Consider the following 17,483-nt stretch of genomic DNA (forward strand, 5'->3'; position numbering starts at 1 on the left):
CTCTGTGTATCCATGCATGTTTGCATCTCCATGGCGCATCCGAGGCCTGGTACATGTACACACGTACACACGTACATGTGGAGGCCAGAGGCTGATGTCAGGTGTCTTTCTCGTGTGTGTGTGTGTGTGTGTGTGTGTGTGTGTGTGTGTGTGTGTGTGTCCTGCCCTGTGAGATACGGGGCTTGCTAACATTCCTGACAAGCAGAAGTCAAGCCCTAGAACCTACATTATAGAAGGAGAGAACTAAATCTCCTTGTCCTCCGCCCTCCATAGGTATCCTGTGGCACATGTGTCCCCCTCCACATAACCACATACATAGAATATAATGTAATTTTGAAAAATTGAGTATCCCTACTCAGATCAAATCCAACCTCTGGATTTAGAAAACACCAATTCAACTACATCAGTCAGTCCCAGAAGAATCTCACTAGGCTCAAGCTGGGCTCCAAGGTGACCCCGCCGCACCTCCTCTCATGTTAAACGAGCGCTTTACCTTGGAGCTCTGTCCCGAGCAGCCTCCTTTTTAATTTTGGTGTTTTCTATAAATGCCCCTCATAATCTTTATGCATGCTAAATTTTGGGAACCTCTCCAACGGAACAGATGTGAAAGTCAGAGAAACCAGCAAGCAGACACAGGCAAGATTTGAACTGGAGGCTTTTCTTCTTCTTTAGCCACCTTTTAAAATAGACGTTTTATTTGTTCTTGGAGACTTTTGTACATGTGTGCAGTGTGGCCTGGTGACACCGAGGGGAACCAGGAGTTAGAAGTAAGGTCGGTGGCGCGGTTCTCCGACTCCTTCGTGTCAACGCTCCTTCCTGCCCGACTCCGTCAGGCTGCTTGCATCAGCGTGCCGATGCTGTCTTCTACCTCTGACAGCCTCGTCAGGACTTGCTTGACTTTAACCTCATCAAATTCCAGACACAGAAATTCAGATTCCTGTAAAACATAAAAGGTTGTGTCAGAAGAAACCTGCAAGAGAGCTGCAGTGGTTTGGAGGAGAATGGCCTCCACAGGGTCGTTTGTACAGTCACAAGCTTAGTCCCCAACTGAAGAACTGTTTGGAAAGACTTAGGAAGTGTGGCACTGGTGAGGGGCTGTCACTGGGGATGGGCTTTACGGTGTCAAAAGCTCACACCAAGACCACTCTCTCTCACCTACTGCTCCAGTGCTATGCCTGTCTGCTGCCTGCCATGATGACCATGGACTAACCTCTAAAACTGTAACAGAGTCCCCAAATTAAATGCTTTCTTTTATAAGCTGCCTTGGTCATGGCGTCTCCTCAAAGTGGAGAACAGAAAGCAAGTCTATAGCTACGGCTCTTCACCTGGCATGAGCAAGGGAGTCCAGGGTCCCTGTGCAGCGAGCCAGACTCGGGCCTTTAAACCTATGCGATATTTTACCATGCAAAGCAAACCCACAGTGTCCTCAGTGACACCAAGGGTAAACACAGACAGGTGCCACCGGTCTCTGTAGTTGGAAGTTTTCCTGTCCCGCTTGCTTGGCCCGTGGTCAGGTCAAATCTCCCTCACTTTCTGTGTCCTGCCTGGCCTGCAGTCAGGACAAATCTCTCACCCACAGTCTCAAAGCCTTTTATAAAATTATAAAATAATTGCACAGAGGCTTAATATTAATTATAACTGCTTGGCCATTTGTTCAGGCTTATTACTGACTGGCTCTTACACTTAAATTAACCCATAATTCTTATCTATGTCCAGCCTTGTCATCTTGCTTCCTCTGTGTCTGGCTGGCAACTCCTGACTCAGCCTTTCCTCTTCCCAGCATGATCATCCAGTTTAAACTAAATTATACCACTAACAAATGCTTTTCATTTAATCAGATATAACTTGCCAAAAAGGAACCTCCCCAAAGTTAGGCTTGGGGAAGGGCTTTTGTTTTTGTCTTTCAGGAGAATGAAGGCTAAGGAATCTGAAGAACACTGGGCAAATGAGATATCTGAAGAAAAAGGACAAATCATCTAGGAAAAAATATCCCAAGAAAAGGAGTAAATTGGTCTATTGGTATATCACATATAAAATTTCATAAGTCTTCCTAAATGTTTGTTTCTGCTCTTCTCTACAGACACTTAACACAAATGTTCTTTATGTAGTCCCAGTTCAATTAAAAATTAAAGCTGACTTTAGAATTGGAGAATGGCTCTCTCCTTCTCTAAACCCAAGCATGTTTGTTAAAAGAAAAATGCAAAATCGCTGTATCATATCAGAAGAAAGAGCCATCTAATATGGGACAGAAGAAAACCAAAATTAAGGGACTATTCTATTGCCATGGATCTTAATTCTTTGGTTCTATTTTGATTCTTTAAATGTTTCTTAAGGTATGAATTTTATATCATAATTTATAAGATTTATATATATATATATTAAACTTTTGTTATGATATTAATAGTCATATAGAGTACTAACTAATTCTAGGGGAAAAAAGGCTTCATTTATCTGCCTGTAGATGTTTTTGTGTTGGAGTCTCTATCAGTTTTCTGCAGGAAATCATGACCAGACCTAACTGCAACTTTGAAATCTCCAGAAAGATGATGGAGCCCCACAATGATTCCACGTGGACAATAATAATACCACTAAGCTGACAAGCATCATCCAAGGATCAGCTTTGGACTACAAACTGCTCAGGACAATTTCGAGATGGCTAGCTGAGATGATCCAGCCTTACAGACTATTTGAGCGAGGACTTGAGATAAGCCCTGCACTTTGGCATTATGCAGAGACTGGACAACAAATGATAAAGCTACCTCTCCCAGAACTTGACAATTAACCCCAAAAGTTTCTTTTTAGGATCCCCTAAAGATGCCTTCACCCACAAACAGCAGGAAGCAATTTTAAGAACACGACACCCACATTTCCAAGAGGTTTATGGTTTTTCAATGGGTTTTGGGTTTGGGATAATTGTTTAGGATGGTTGGTTACAAGTTGTTATTGTTTTTTTTTGTTTGTTTGTTTGTTTTTTTGTTTTTTTTGTTTTTTGAGACAGGGTTTCTCTGTGTAGCTTTGCGCCTTTTCCTGGAACTCACTTGGTAGTCCAGGCTGGCCTCGAACTCACAGAGATCCGCCTGGCTCTGCCTCCCGAGTGCTGGGATTAAAGGCGTGCGCCACCACCGCCCGGCATACAAGTTGTTATTGTTAATGGTCAGGAAAGAAGCTAAACAAAGAAGATTAGATTTAAGGTTCTTGTTTGAAAAAAAAAAGAAAGAAAAGAAAAAAGAGGATATAGATAAGAGGTAGATTATTGAATCTACTCTGAAAAAAAATATAGAAATGATAGAATAAAGGGTAGATTGAATCTACTCTGAAAAGAAAAAAGAGATGATATAGACATAATACAGATAAAAAGGTAATTACTGAATTTACTTTTAAAAGACAACTACTAGTTTTAAATATTTTACATTGGATTGGATTTTTATATATTGTATACAAAATATATATATTGATACAAATTTGAGATTGATTTTGTTAGAAAATGCTGTACATATATTTCTAATCTTGTTCACGATATTGTACCTATACAGTTCATTTAACAATGTAATGCAATTTGCTAATCCTTGAATGTTATTATTATCAATGATTAGGATATAAAGAAATGAAAGTCAGTAGTTAGATATTACAATAAAACTTGTAGTCATATTAGGTATGTTTTCAAGGTCAAGCAGAGATATATTTTAGATAGACAGGTCATCTTCAGTCCCTTCAGAGATCTACAGAATATGGCATTTAAGATGTTTTAATAACATAGATTTTTTTTTCTTTTTTTTTATGACTATGAGACATTTCTGCTCCTGGCAGCACCAATCTACTTCAGAGAAGATATGGGCATTGAAGAAAATGCATATGGACTTAACTTTCATTGTGGCAAAGTTAGTGACTGGGCCACAAAATGTCCTCGCATTGACTGCCAACAGTATGCTATCCAAAATGGACAGACAGGACACAAAACAAAGGACTACTGATCTTTGCCAAGACAAGTGTGGTTGTGGCTTTGGCAACAGGTGTCCTCTGAGGCCAGGACAATATGGCACCATCGCTGAAGTGGCTTTGCAATCTGGAAGAGGTACAGTACCCCTTTCTTCAAAGGCAGCTGAACAGGCAATGGCTTCTGGTGTGCAGTGGAACAGTAGCTGAAAAAGTTATTCTTGAAAGAGTAACTAGGCTGATAGAGTCTAACCTCTCAATGATAGACTGGCATTTAATAAAAGAGATGAAGCCACCCACAAGCCAAGAAGAATGGGATGCGGAGAAGAATGGGATGCCGAGATGAAGCCATCCACAAGCCAAGAAGAATGGACAGCTGAAATACAAAAACACCAGCAATTTCCAGAATTTAAAATCCTGAATCATGGCAGGTCACTGGTGGAATTCAAGTTTATCTGGTACATGGAATACTTGCACCGAATGTGAGGTCAAGCTGTGGGCCTTGCGTACATCCTACTTCACAAATGAGTCTGTCAGATATGCTAAACCTGTAGTCCGAAGATGATGCCCCAACATGCAGAGAAACCTCAGGTGACTGTCCAGGATGCTGACTGTTTCCATCATAACTCATTTTTTGGAAGTCACTTGTTCGCACTTCCTGTTTTACTAGGTAATATTATTTCCTTCTCTGGTCTCTGAGGAGTTGAAGATTAGATAGTTATAGTTACAGTCTTCTTTGTTAAGAAATTCAGAAAAGAAACTAAGAGATGTTAAGTATGTAAGTTTGAAAGACATCATAAGATATTTTCTGTTGGTAATATAAGTTAGGATAGAAAGTGAATTAGGTATATTTTGGACTCACCAAAATATAACAGATAATGGAATATTTTCTCTGAATTTGTCAAATGCAAATAGATTAGACATTGTTGATGTATTTATTGCTTGTATATATTGTATACAGTTATTGTACTTATTGTGTATAGTTTTTCTTGTATTAGTTATAACTTTTCTATTTTTATTAGACAAAAAAGGGGAAATGTGATATTTTATTTGTACTTTAATAAATAAAGTTTGCCTGGAGATCAGAGGAAATAGCAAGCCATTTTAAGTAAACAAAGAAGTTGGGCAGTGGTAGCACATGCCCTTAATCCTATCACTTAGGATCTCTGTGTGTTCACGGCCACACCCTAGGGAACAGAGCCAAGTGTGGTGACACACGCATTTAATCCCAGTACCAACCATAGAGGCCTGGAGGTCTGTACAGACAGAAAGTGACAGAGCTGTGTAGGAAGAGGAAGTGAGGCAGCTGGGCTAAGATAACCAATGAGAGGGCAGAACAGCAAGGCAATAAAGGCGTGGGTAGACAGGAAGTAACTCATATTTGGAAGCTGCAGAGTTGGTGAGGTAAGGTTGGCTGGAGGCTTTCCCTATTTCCCTGATCTCTCTAAGACTTTCACCCCTATATTCGGCTGCATGTTTTTTATTTAATAAGACCATTTAGAAATTCATCTACAGTTCCCATTAGGAGAGGTTCTGTCTGGCAGCTCAATTGATGCTGGTACAACTTTAAGGTAAGTGCTTAGGTATTGCTCCTTTGTGGATGAAAACTGAGGGCAGGAAAGGTTAACGTCCATCTGAAGAATTTTAAATGGCACAGTCAGATACTCAACCCCCGGCTCTGGCTGACTTCAGAGTCAGTGCTGCCCCACCTTATATAATAATGAAAGAACTGTGATTTGTCCCAAGTTAGCCTGGGCCAACTGTGACTCCATTAGCTAGACATCTAAAAAATGACCAGATCTTGAAAAAGCAACAGCTATTTCTCAGGTCCTTCTCCATGCTGGAAGACCTCCCTCACAGATCTCCTTCCAACACATCCCCTTCAATCACTCAGGATTGGTGAGCCAATCTTAGGTTAGATAAATATCAAATCTAAGGCCTCTGAAGTATGTGGCAGAAATCTCACACACCCCAATAAACTCTGACTCTGAACTGTCTTGAAGAGATGGGCAGATATGGGTATCCAAGAGTGTCAATCTTTTCTATCCTCAGGAACAGTGACTGAGTAACTCTAGTATAAACACTGAGAGGTTATATGCTCTAACTGCCTTGCTTTCTAGAATGAATTTAGTAAGTTTGAAATTAAGGTTCCAGGTATGTCAAGTGACATGAGTAATGGCCTTGGTCTGTTAAGGGCAGATCGTGGGATTAAGACTCTTACCTGCACATTTTCCTCTCTAAATATTGAAGGAGATCAGAACATCCTACCCCAAGAATCTACTTTGGCATTATTTGAATTGAAGGTAACTGAGAATCAACGGTTTCCTTCTTGGAATTTCTTCTATCCAATTAAAGCAAAAATCTTCTGAGAAATGAAGACCAGGGGAATTTTATGGTGGTGAAAATAAAAGTTGACATAAACTGTACAAACTTTCTAAATTAACCTATGTCTATAATTGTTTTTCTTCCTACAATTTACTGTTCGCAGTGACTTCATTTATCAGCCTTCATTAATAAAGTACATACATTTTCCAGGTCAAATGGCTTCTGCAAGTTTTCAGGTTGTATGTGTATATGTGTGTGTGTAGCCCTTCTGAACATAATATTTAAAATATCAATGTCAATACTATTTGTAAACATCTTTTTCCCATTAATATTTTCTCAGTTTAACACATAGGAGTCCGAAAAGAACTTCCTATGTGGGTAGAGGATTTATTTCTCTTAGGGACCATGATGACACTTTCCAGCCCTGATCCAAATCCGCAGGAAAAGGATGTCACAAGCATCTTCACAGGGAGTCACTCTGCTCCCTGTCGAGACTGTCCAGAGCTGATGGAGAAAATCGACTTTGTCGTGGCTACACTACTGCACTAACTCCGTACTGATGGCACTGACCCGGGAGGAATAAGCAGAGGGCAGAAGGGCCTCCTGATTAAAAAAAAACTCCACCAGAGAAAAGCAGTTTGACTACTAGAATCCTGTCCTCAAACTTGTATTTGGACAGAAAAGGAGCTTAGAAATTCTATCAAATTCTCATTTAGTCTAAAAAAATAAGTTTAAACAAGAATACAGGACTAAGAACATAACTTGGTTGGTACGATGCTTGCCTAGCATGCACAAAGCCTGGAGTTCCACCCCCAGCATGTTTAAAACCCAGCATGGTGGAACATATCCGTAATCCCAGGATTAAAGTTCAATATCACCTTAACTACACAGCAAGTTCGAGGCCAGCCTGTGCAACAGGAGACCCTCTCAAAATAAACAAACAAATGAATGAATACATGATAAACAGACAGAGGCCAGAGAGATGACTCGAGAGTTACGAGCACTTGCTCGGCAATCATGAAGAAGGGGGTTTGGATCCCAGCAGCTACATAATAAGCGGGGTTCCCAGCAGGTGCCTACAGCTGTCTCCTGCTGGCACAGAGCTGGGGTCAGGGGTCACAGGAGGACTGCTAAGGCTTACTGCTGCCAGCTTAGATGAGAGTGAGCCTCAGGGACAGTGGCAGGGGACACTCAGTACCCTCTTCTGGCCTCTGTGTGTGCACACCTGTATGCAGATATGTGCCTATACTCACATACATACAAAACAAAAAATATTAATAATGAAACTCCCCATGTTTCAAACTGAAGAAGGAATTATAGTTTTCGTAAACAAGGGCAAATTTATGAAAAATTGGGCAGTTCAGTTGGTAAAATTATGAATAGGTCTCAGATTTGAAAGCCTTTTATTAGATCGTTCGAGTTTCAAATGTGTTTATTTAATGTTTGGCCTTGGAAATAACAGTCCGGAAACTAATAATTATTAATGAATAAATATATAGTTAGGAAACTGGTGAAAGAGATTATGGTCTTTGTTTTACTCCAGTGAGCCAGCTGCGGTACTAAATCGCCTAGGTTTGTATTTATATGTAAGGAGATTAGGCTCTAGGTTTGTATTTATATGTGAGGAGATTAGGCTCTAAGGGATCCATCTTGGGACCTATATCTATCAGTGAAACTCCGTTATATAATTTGCTTTAATAACTGAAGGATTTTTGCATGTGAGTGTGCACTTAGGTGTGTGTGTGCACATGTGCACATGCATGTGGAAGCCAGAGGTCAGCCCTGGGGCTGTTCCTCAGCCAGAGGTCAGCCCCGGGGCTGTTCCTCAGCCATTCACCTCTCACTGCGCTGGAGCTCACTGAGCAGGCGGGCCGCAGCAAGCCGAGCACAGGCCACCACACTGAGCTTTCTTCCAGCGGTTCTGGGGACTGAACTCAGGTCTTCCCTGCACTTTACAGATTAAACTGTCCCCCAATCCCATAACTGATTTTTTTTTTTCAGGCAGGGTCTCACTATGTAGCCCTGGCTGGCCTGGAACTTGTTATGTATCTGCCTGCCTGTCTCCTGAATGATGGGGTTAAAGGTGTGCATTACCATATCTGGCCTTTAAATCTATTTTTAACTGATAATGAAAACATAAAAAACACTCATATTTATAGAGTACCATGGGATATTTTGAAACTTGCACTTATTTGTAATGTTTAAACCAAGTCAAGCATATCTATCTCATTTCTTTAATGGTGAGACATCACCTTTCTTCTAGTCTTTTGAAAATGCAGCCATATAAAGTTTAGAAAACTATTGTCTATAGTTATTCAGCTGTGGAACATCTTACCCCAATTAAACTCTCCACCTTCTCCTCTTCCTGTCTCCCCAGCCTCTGGTTCACCACCATCCTACTCTCACCTTCTGTGAAACTGACTTTGGTGCTAGGGACTGAATGCAGGACCTTATGCAAGCCACAAGCACATCCTACTACTCACCCACACGGACAGTGGGATCAATGTGTGTGTGCAGGTGTGTCTGTCCTCACCTTCCATCTTGTTTTAAATATGTTTTACATATTTTTTGAGGGTGGGGCACATGCTATACCACATCTGTGGAGGCCAGGGGACAGCTTGCAGGAGTTGCTTCTGTCTGTCTACTACGTTGATCCTGGGTCTCAAACTCAAGCCATCAGGCTTGGAGCAAGTGTGTTTACCCACTGAGCCATCTCCATATCCTGAGCATTAGCGTTTTTTAAGAAGTAGGTACTGGGGACTGAACCTAGGGCCTCATAGCCCCAGCCTTCCATCTTGTTTTCAGACAGTCTCTGTTGATTTTGTTGTTGTTTGGCTTCCAGGGATTCTTCTGTGTTTACCGACTCCCTGTAGGAGTGTGGGGAGTAGAGATGCTCATGTTACATGCCGACTGTTATATGGGTTCTGGGGATTTGAACTCAGGTCCTTACACTTGCATGACATGCACTTTTACCCACTGAACTATCTCCCCAGCCTGAGATGAATGTTTTTGTTTTTGTTTTTTTGTTTCTCTGTGTAGCCCAGGCTATCCTGGAACTCAGAGATCCACCTGCCCCTCTGTCTTCTGAGTGCTGGGATTAAAGGCGTGCGCCACCACTGCCTGGCGAGACGAATGCTTTTGTATGCCACTTCTGAGTGACAGGCAGCACTTTTCTTCCCGTGCCTGACTTGTTTCACTTAACGCTGTGTACCCTCGTTCAGTGATGCTGCAAATGGCAGGCCTTAGCTTTTTCTTCCTTTATGGCTGACTTATATTCTGTAATTGATATGTATACTTCCCTTATCCGTTCATCTGTCAACAGACACTTAGGTTATTTCCATCTCTTGGTTATTGTGAATAATACTGTAATAAACACAGGAGTACAGATGTTTCTTTAACACAGTGATTTCATCTCCTTTGGACATATGCCCAACTGCAGGATCATACGGTAGATCTACTTACTTTTTTTTCTAGATCATTTTTATTTTATGTGTGTGTGTTGTCTGCATGTATGTATGTGCACCATGAGCATGCCCAGAGCCTGTGGAGGTCAGAAGAGGACATCAGATCCCCTGGAACTGGAGTTAAGACAGTTGTGAGCTGCCATGTGGGTGCTGTGAACTAAATTCATCTTGTCTGGGAGAGCAACCGCTGGCTGCTCTTAACTGCTCAACCATTGTTCAGACTTCTTAAGGTAATATCGTGTATGTGGCCTCATTGGTCATGACGTCTTGATCTTCCTGTCTCAGCCTCCGAGGTGCTGCGATTATGGGCTTGTGTCACCATGCTTGGCTTGGTGCTCATGTGTAACCTGCAGGACATTTTGTTAATTTGGGTAAAGCAGAACTAGTCTCCACAGAACAATGGACAGAGTACCCAAAGAAAAACTGCCCAACAGTTTAAAGTCATCATTTCACTGAAGCTTGTGAGAAACTAAATGACAAACTCTTAACACACTCATGAACGTTGCTGCTTTATTTAGAAGTTCAAATTGGGGTGTACCATCATTCCTGATGAGGTACATTTTAGGTCAAACTTGTCTGCAAATAACTTTGACAAACTGTAATATTTACATAAAAGGAATTGAGATTGTTTCCTCTGCCCCAAATCAAAGCCATTCGGCATAGCTTGACCATCATTAGTAAGGGGAACCATTATGAAATGGCACTAATTTCTAGTACTTGGTAATGTACAGATCGAGATCAGGAAACATCACACAATACATCGAATAAAATCCAGGAAAGGAGCACGAAATGACAAACTCCTTGGCAGGAGAGGAAGGCAGAGTGTTATTAATTGAACTAATTCTGGGATAGCAGACTTTCTCCAACTACAGGGATTGCCAATTTGCTCTGCCAGCAGCAGCCCCTGCCAGTCCCCAGCATCTCGTGTGGCTGCCGTGCGTCACTTAGAGCTCAGTGGAAACAGGCTGAGAAGCCTCTCCCTCTCTCTGGAGGAGACAGACAGGGAAGGAGGGGATGAAGTGACCAAGAGGAAGATGTTTTCAGAAAGTGCTGATTTGGGGAGATGAAGTTCTAGATGACTGGGCAGGGGTGGGGCACGGGGACTGACTTTGTGGGGTCCCAGTGACTAAAGCTCTTCATGTTTGCGCCCCTGTGCTAGTCTGCTAGAGGCCCCCACTACATCAGACCAGAAGCACGCACAGCACAGGTTCATTTCTTGCAGCTTGTGGAGGCTAAAAATCCAAGATCAATTGGCTGGAAGGTCTGGTTTCTCCTAACACCATTCTTAACTTGCATTTGGCATCTTCTCACTGATCCTTTCTCTGTGAAAAGCATCCCTGGTGTTTCAATCTTCTCACAGGGGCATCAGACACTTTGGCTTCCAGCCCTGCCTATCAGCTTCCTTTTAACATCTTTCTTCAAAACATAGTTATTTTTTGAGGTACAGAATGAACTTTAGTATAGACAGAATTTGGAGTGGACACAATTTAGTTAATAACAATCCCAAGTGCTCAGAGGTCCTGTGTTTATCAAGGATCTGGTATTTGTGGATGATATGATGATAAAGTCAACAACCTCATACTTAATTCCTAGTTTCCTGAACATATTATGCAAATAAGAATTTCTAATAGCTAATCCAAAAGAAGAAAACAAACTCAAAACAAAGCAACGCCCTGCCCCCCAAACCAAACACTCTCTCTCTCTCTCTCTCTCTCTCTCTCTCTCTCTCTCTCTCTCTCTCTCTCTCTCACACACACACACACACACACACACACACACACACACACACACATTCTGTGATTGGTCAGGGCTACCACATTCTTACTGTCCTTTATTTTGAAATGTTATTTAATCTGTGAGTATTTCCAGAATAAGAGCTGTCAGGAAGAGGACTAGAAAATGGCACAGAAGAGTTCTCTATTGCCTACTCTTAGATCTCGTAAATGTCTTGCACCCATGTTGTGTCCCTAAGTCTAAACTCTTGTTCTGGCATACCATTCTCTGAAAGAAACTGTGAGCCCGAGGGAAGGCCAGGGCTTGCCACGCGGCTGAAGTCGGCCTGGGGCTCTCTCGCTCAGACAGCTTGCTGCAAGCGTTCGGAGGCAATGGGCGGAAGGTGGTGGAGAGGAAACGACCTCTATTTTGAGAGTGTATGTTCTGACATCGGTGAGTTCCCGGCCTTTGGTCAAATACAAAGATCAGCACTCACATTCATGTGGTGTTTCATAGGCTGGAAAGCCTTTCACATGCATGGTCTCATTTGATCCCTTAACAGTCCCTGCTAACTCACAAGAAACAAAGCTATTCTGAACAATTGTAGAATGGGCAGAATTTGCCCATCTGACCCAAAGCAGACTGTCTGAACCAAATCTGGAAAGTGTTGACAGAAAATACAATGGATTTTGTGGGCTTTGGTATATTCTAATCCCACTGATAGAAAAATTGAGATCTTATTTACTTAAAACTGTCCACAACTCCACAAACTAGAGTTTCAAAGTTCAAATCTTTGTGAAAGACAAAGGTAGCCAGCTCCTAACTAGGGAGGAACTAAGACCCTTTCTGGTCACCATCGTTCATGCAGTAGGCTTTGAAAGCTTTGGAAGGAGGGGTGGGACGTGGGGATTCACTGCTGGCAAAAGGAAAAGCTACGACAGAAGACAATGGCTGAGGATGCTGGTCAGCTGCAGAGTGCTGGCCCGGGAGCATGGGGCCCTGATTTTCACCGCTAGTGACACAGGAACTAGGCATGGTAACACATGCCCACACCCCAGCACTGAGGAGTGGGGGCCGGAAGATCGGGAGTTCAAGGTCATCCTCCACTACACAGTAAGTTCGAGGCTAGTCTGGGCTACACAAGATCCTGTGTTTCCACTGCCCTCTAAAAAAGAGATAGCAGCAGGAAGGCTTGTGGGAAAATGCTAGTGAATTTGAAGTTCAGAGGAAGACAAGCTTATATTTAAAATAACACAAAATGATAAGAATAAGCAACAAAATGCCAAGCCTTTGTACATACTTTATTTCACATTGATGAGGATAATTTTATGCCATTTTATAGAAAGATAATGAGTAATTTGTGTAAAGCCATAGAAGTAATTTTAAAAGCCATTTTAAAATACATATCTGGTCAGGCATAGTTGCTCATGCCTTTGATCCCAGCAATAAAGAGGCTGAGAGAGTCACCATGTATTAGAGGCCAACCTCTGCTGCATAATGAGTTCAAGACCAGCCTGGGCTACTGAGAAAGACCTGGTCTCAAAACCAAACAACCAAACAAGCAGCCCCAATTCTGGCTGGCTGGCTTCAGAACCGGGACACTTGTCATTTCACAATCTCAGCTTATATTTATACACTTACATATAATATAAGTTCCACTATTGATAGTTACTAATGAATCCATACCTGGATGTTAGTCTCAGCTCAGTGTTGTTAGTATGATACCTAAAGTCCATCAACAATGTCGTCCTCACCTTCCACCAATCACTTTATAGGGAGCTGAGGATTCCGCTCAGTGGTAGAGTACATGCCTAGCAAGTACAAGGCCCTGGGTTTGGTCCCTAGCAGAGAAGAGGAGAGGAGAAAGGGATATGGGGAGAGAAAGAAAAAGAAAAAGAGACAGAGGAGGGGGAGGCTGTAGGCGGGCAGTGAGCACGTCCTGGCTGCGTCTGGAGAACTCTGGGCATGAGAGCAGTTGTTTGAGGCGAGAAGGCCCAGCAGAGTTAAGGAGGGCATGGGACCCAGGCTGCAAAGCACCGAGGTGTACATAAACTCAGTTCCTACAGTTTTTTATTCTGACTCCTTCTACAGGTATAAGGAGGTAGGAGGGGTAGGGAGGATTCACAGATAGATGCCTGTGATCATCAGCAGGAGAGCTAGAAGCAAAGTTTCAAACTCTCAGAACGAGATTCCTTCTCCATCACCTACTTGTAAGTCAGCAGAACCAGAACACTGGTTGACCCTGGGGTTCTTTCCATCAGTAGTCACAAGGAATCACCTAGTCTGTCTTTCATCTAAGAAAATCAGATTATTCAATAAAAACCAGATCAGGTACTTCTAGAACGTGAGAAGACAAATACATTAAATTCTGAACTTAAACTTTTAGTAGCCTTCATCTTTTTTTTTTTTTTTTTTTTTTTTTTTGGTTTTTCGAGACAGGGTTTCTCTATGTAGCTTTCGCCTTTCCTGGAACTCACTTGGTAGCCCAGGCTGGCCTCGAACTCACAAAGATCCGCCTGCCTCTGCCTCCCGAGTGCTGGGATTAAAGGCATGCGCCACCTCCGCCCGGCCTGTGCCACCTCTGCCCGGCCTGCACCACCTCCGCCCGGCCGTAGCCTTCATCTTTGACCCGCATCCATCCTCCAGCTAAGCCAGGGATAAGATGATTGAGTGGGATAAGGGGCAAAGAGCACATTCGATAATGTCTTGATCACAGTGTCAAGGCTTGACTGACACATGAAACACACAACAGGCAGCACATATACTATTATCAATAAATAAACAGTTCTCTTCCATTTATTGATTTGTTTACTTATTTGAATGCTAGGGAGCAAACAGGTCCTCATTCCTGTGGTTAGCGCTCTAGCTCTGAGCTCCATCACCAGCCCAACTTTTGTAGCTTTAAGAAATTTCCTGTCCTACCTCACAAACAAGCTGTCCCTCCTCGGAATGTCTAGAAAACTTAGAGATCTTGTAAGGAGGCAACTACCAGATCCTGACAGTGTGTGACTCGATGCTTTCCTGTCTATTTACTAGTGAACACAGGCTTTGAAACACAAATCTCCATCAGATCTAAACTGAGACTCCACCACTTTACAGCTGACTCAAGGGTAGCTGGATTGTAGTTTCTGAATTCATAAAGTCATGATCTTGAATAGTTTTAACTGCTGAGGTCTCTGAGGATTTCACAATGCACCTAAAGCAACTCAGCAGTTCTCTGAGAAGTAAGCCTACGCATCCCCCATCTTATTTTACTTGTATCTCATCTTCAACAACATAAAAATTATACAATATTACACACTATTTCTGTTTTCCAAAGGAAAAAGCTAAGTAAGTACTTCATTCTGACACACACTAGGCCTCTACAATATAGTCTAGCCAAGGTACTTTGGTGTTTGCCTGCCTGCGTGTGGCTAAGGCTGTCTCCAGTACTTCGGGGGCTGCCAGCATCAGCCCAGGAAGCACACAGCCATCAGCTCGCGAAGAACAGCAGAGGTTGGGCAGCTGGCTGTGATGACGGCTGCAACAGGGTGTGGCAGCTGGCTGGGATGGTCTGACAAGGCAGAACACAAACAAGGCTCCAGGCTAGAGCTGCCAATGACCTGCTTATGGGGCTCAGGTCCCAACTCTGCCTTCTCGTCTGCTATCACTGTCAATCCTTAGAAAGAGAAGAATACCCAATCCAAGCATTTTTCTTATAATCAAATTGAGAAATAATCCTAATATTCAACAATCACACAGCAAAGTCAGGAACTGACAGTTTAGATGCCAGTCAACTTCTTCACCTGAGCTGGTATACAGAGCATTTCCAATCCATTGCTTTGATATGATAAGCTCATCTCTCCACTCCGCAGAAAACACCAGTGAAGTCATTCAGTTCCTGTTGGATTGATGCTGTGTCAGAGACTGGAGGGAACAAAGTCAGGATGGGCAGCTGCAGCATTCCTCAGTGTGGAGATACCACCCTGGAGGCTTGGGGTCAGATTTATTTATTTTTATATTATTAACTCAAATAGTCCATCATTTGTCTTTTTCCCCATCCTCAAATGAAAGTCAAATATTCCCTGGGGGGTTAAGAAATAAAAAGAAACAAAAAACCTCTTGTATCCCTATTTCAAGCTGTGAGGAAGGGCCTCAAGCAAAGCTATTTCCGGTTTATATCTGTAAATCTGAAAAGAGAAAAATTCAAAGGCAAAGTCTTTCTTTCACCTTCATCAGTGAAGACAAAAATACTAAGTATGCGCATTACAAGGGGACCTGTAGGGTGGGAGGGTGGCTCGGTGGTTAGGAACACTCAGTGCTAACAGCAGCACTTGCTGTTCTTGCAGAGGACCCAGGGTCTGTTCCAAGCACCACGTGGTGGCTCACAAGCATCCATAACACCAGCAGTTTCAGGGGACCCAATACCCTCTTTTAAACTGTGGACACCAGGCACACACGTGGTATACAGACACACAAGCAGGCAAAACACTCAAACACAAAAAATAAAATAATAACTTTAACAAAACATTTTAACAAGAATTTCTATCATTATGTCACTTACAGGGCAGGGGACCAGGACTGAGACTGATTCTGAGTGATACATTACAATAGTTGGGATGTGTTTAATTTCTCATCCACCAGAGGTTAAGTCTAAACATATAATCATGACGCTGCGGTACCGAGCGGCATTACTCGCCTTGTTCCTTAGACGATAACGGCTCACTGGAAGTGACCAGAAATACACACCTACTTTTGCAGACACACTCCTCAGCTGTCTGTGCTATGCTGGGACTTAAACTACATTTTGACATGCTGACACCTGCCCCTGCAGTCCCGTCTTTCTGTTTTCCCAGAGCACAAGAAGAAACACTTCTCTGAAGTTCTATCTACCCCAAGGATCCATGTTCCAGAAGATGAACTCCCAGGAAAGAAAACTAGAGTTGCTACCACACCCAAAGTCTTGGTGAAATCTGGCTCCGGATACTGTCTATTCTCCTGGCTCATTTATCACACGTCCTCATAATTTCTTCTTCCTCTACAGCTGCCTCCACCTCTGTCTTCCCTGGCCCTTGTGAAAATGTCTTTAGCCTCAACCATCTGGTCATCCTTGAGTTTCACCCTCTATGAGGGCCATGGCCTGCATGTTAGGAAGTGTGCAGGCCCTTTCTTTTGTGGTTTCCTTCCATCTTGCTGTTTTTGCAGATCCAGCGTCAGACCTTCCGAGGGCAGAGAAGTTCCTTTAGCTCCTACAACAACTATCAAGTCAAAACACAGTTGAAGCATTTTGAAAGGTAGAGTTAAAAAGGAATCTACACATGCCACTTTTGTGTGTGTGCATGTGTGTTGCGTGCATGAATGTATGCATGTTCATACGTGTGGGAAGCAGAAGTTGCGGTTGGGTGTCTTCCTCAATTTCTCGCCACTTGATTCACGTAGGCAGCATTTCTAGATGAGTCTGGAGCTCACCGGTTTGACCTAGTCTAGTCACACACCCCATCCCCACCCCCACCCCACAGGGGCAATCCATTGTCTGTGATTTTTTAAATGCTGGGATACAGGCTGCTGCCATGGCTGCCCAGCCTTCCTGCGGGGTCCAGAGATCCAAGCAGCTCTCGGTCTCCCGTTATCTACTGAGCCACCTCCCCAACTCCAAATTCTGTTTTATACCCAGTTTCCCTCTAGAGAAGTCAGGAAGTGACCTTCTCCATCATTTTCTGCTCAGGTATCCATGGAACCCAAACAGGGGGTGGGGGTGGCTATTTTGCGGTTCTACTATTTGAATTCAGATGTAGCTTCAGCATTACTGGTGTGCAATCCTGGTGGAGAAATTAATCTGCTTAAGGTTTCCAAATGAAAAGAATGGAAAAATAGTGTCTATTCTATGTGCCGTTACAAACACTAATCAGCAAATACCCAGCATCAGTACTGTCCTCTGTGTGCAAGTGTCTCAGTTCCCTCTCTATGCTGCCTCGACCTCGGTCCCCGCTACACACTTCACCAGGCTCTCTTCTCTGACACAGGCACTTTGCTCCTAATAGTGGAAAATGGTCACGTGAAAGACTCCTG

General features: G+C 42.9%; 1 protein-coding gene across 2 annotated transcripts in view; it reads right to left on the reverse strand.

The window, feature by feature from the left end:
* Positions 1–638: 638 nt before the first annotated feature.
* The window catches only part of Commd1 (copper metabolism domain containing 1), a 124,015-nt gene continuing 107,170 nt past the window's right edge, over positions 639–17,483 (reverse strand). For both annotated transcript variants that reach the window (XM_006974800.3, XM_076546116.1), the window contains exon 3: positions 639–937. In XM_006974800.3, coding sequence (XP_006974862.1) covers positions 830–937 — 108 coding nt within the window. In that variant the 3' untranslated portion in view covers positions 639–829. The remainder of the gene's footprint in view (positions 938–17,483) is intronic.

Source organism: Peromyscus maniculatus, chromosome 10 (genome assembly GCF_049852395.1).
Source record: "Peromyscus maniculatus bairdii isolate BWxNUB_F1_BW_parent chromosome 10, HU_Pman_BW_mat_3.1, whole genome shotgun sequence".
Taxonomy (NCBI): Eukaryota; Metazoa; Chordata; class Mammalia; order Rodentia; family Cricetidae; genus Peromyscus; species Peromyscus maniculatus.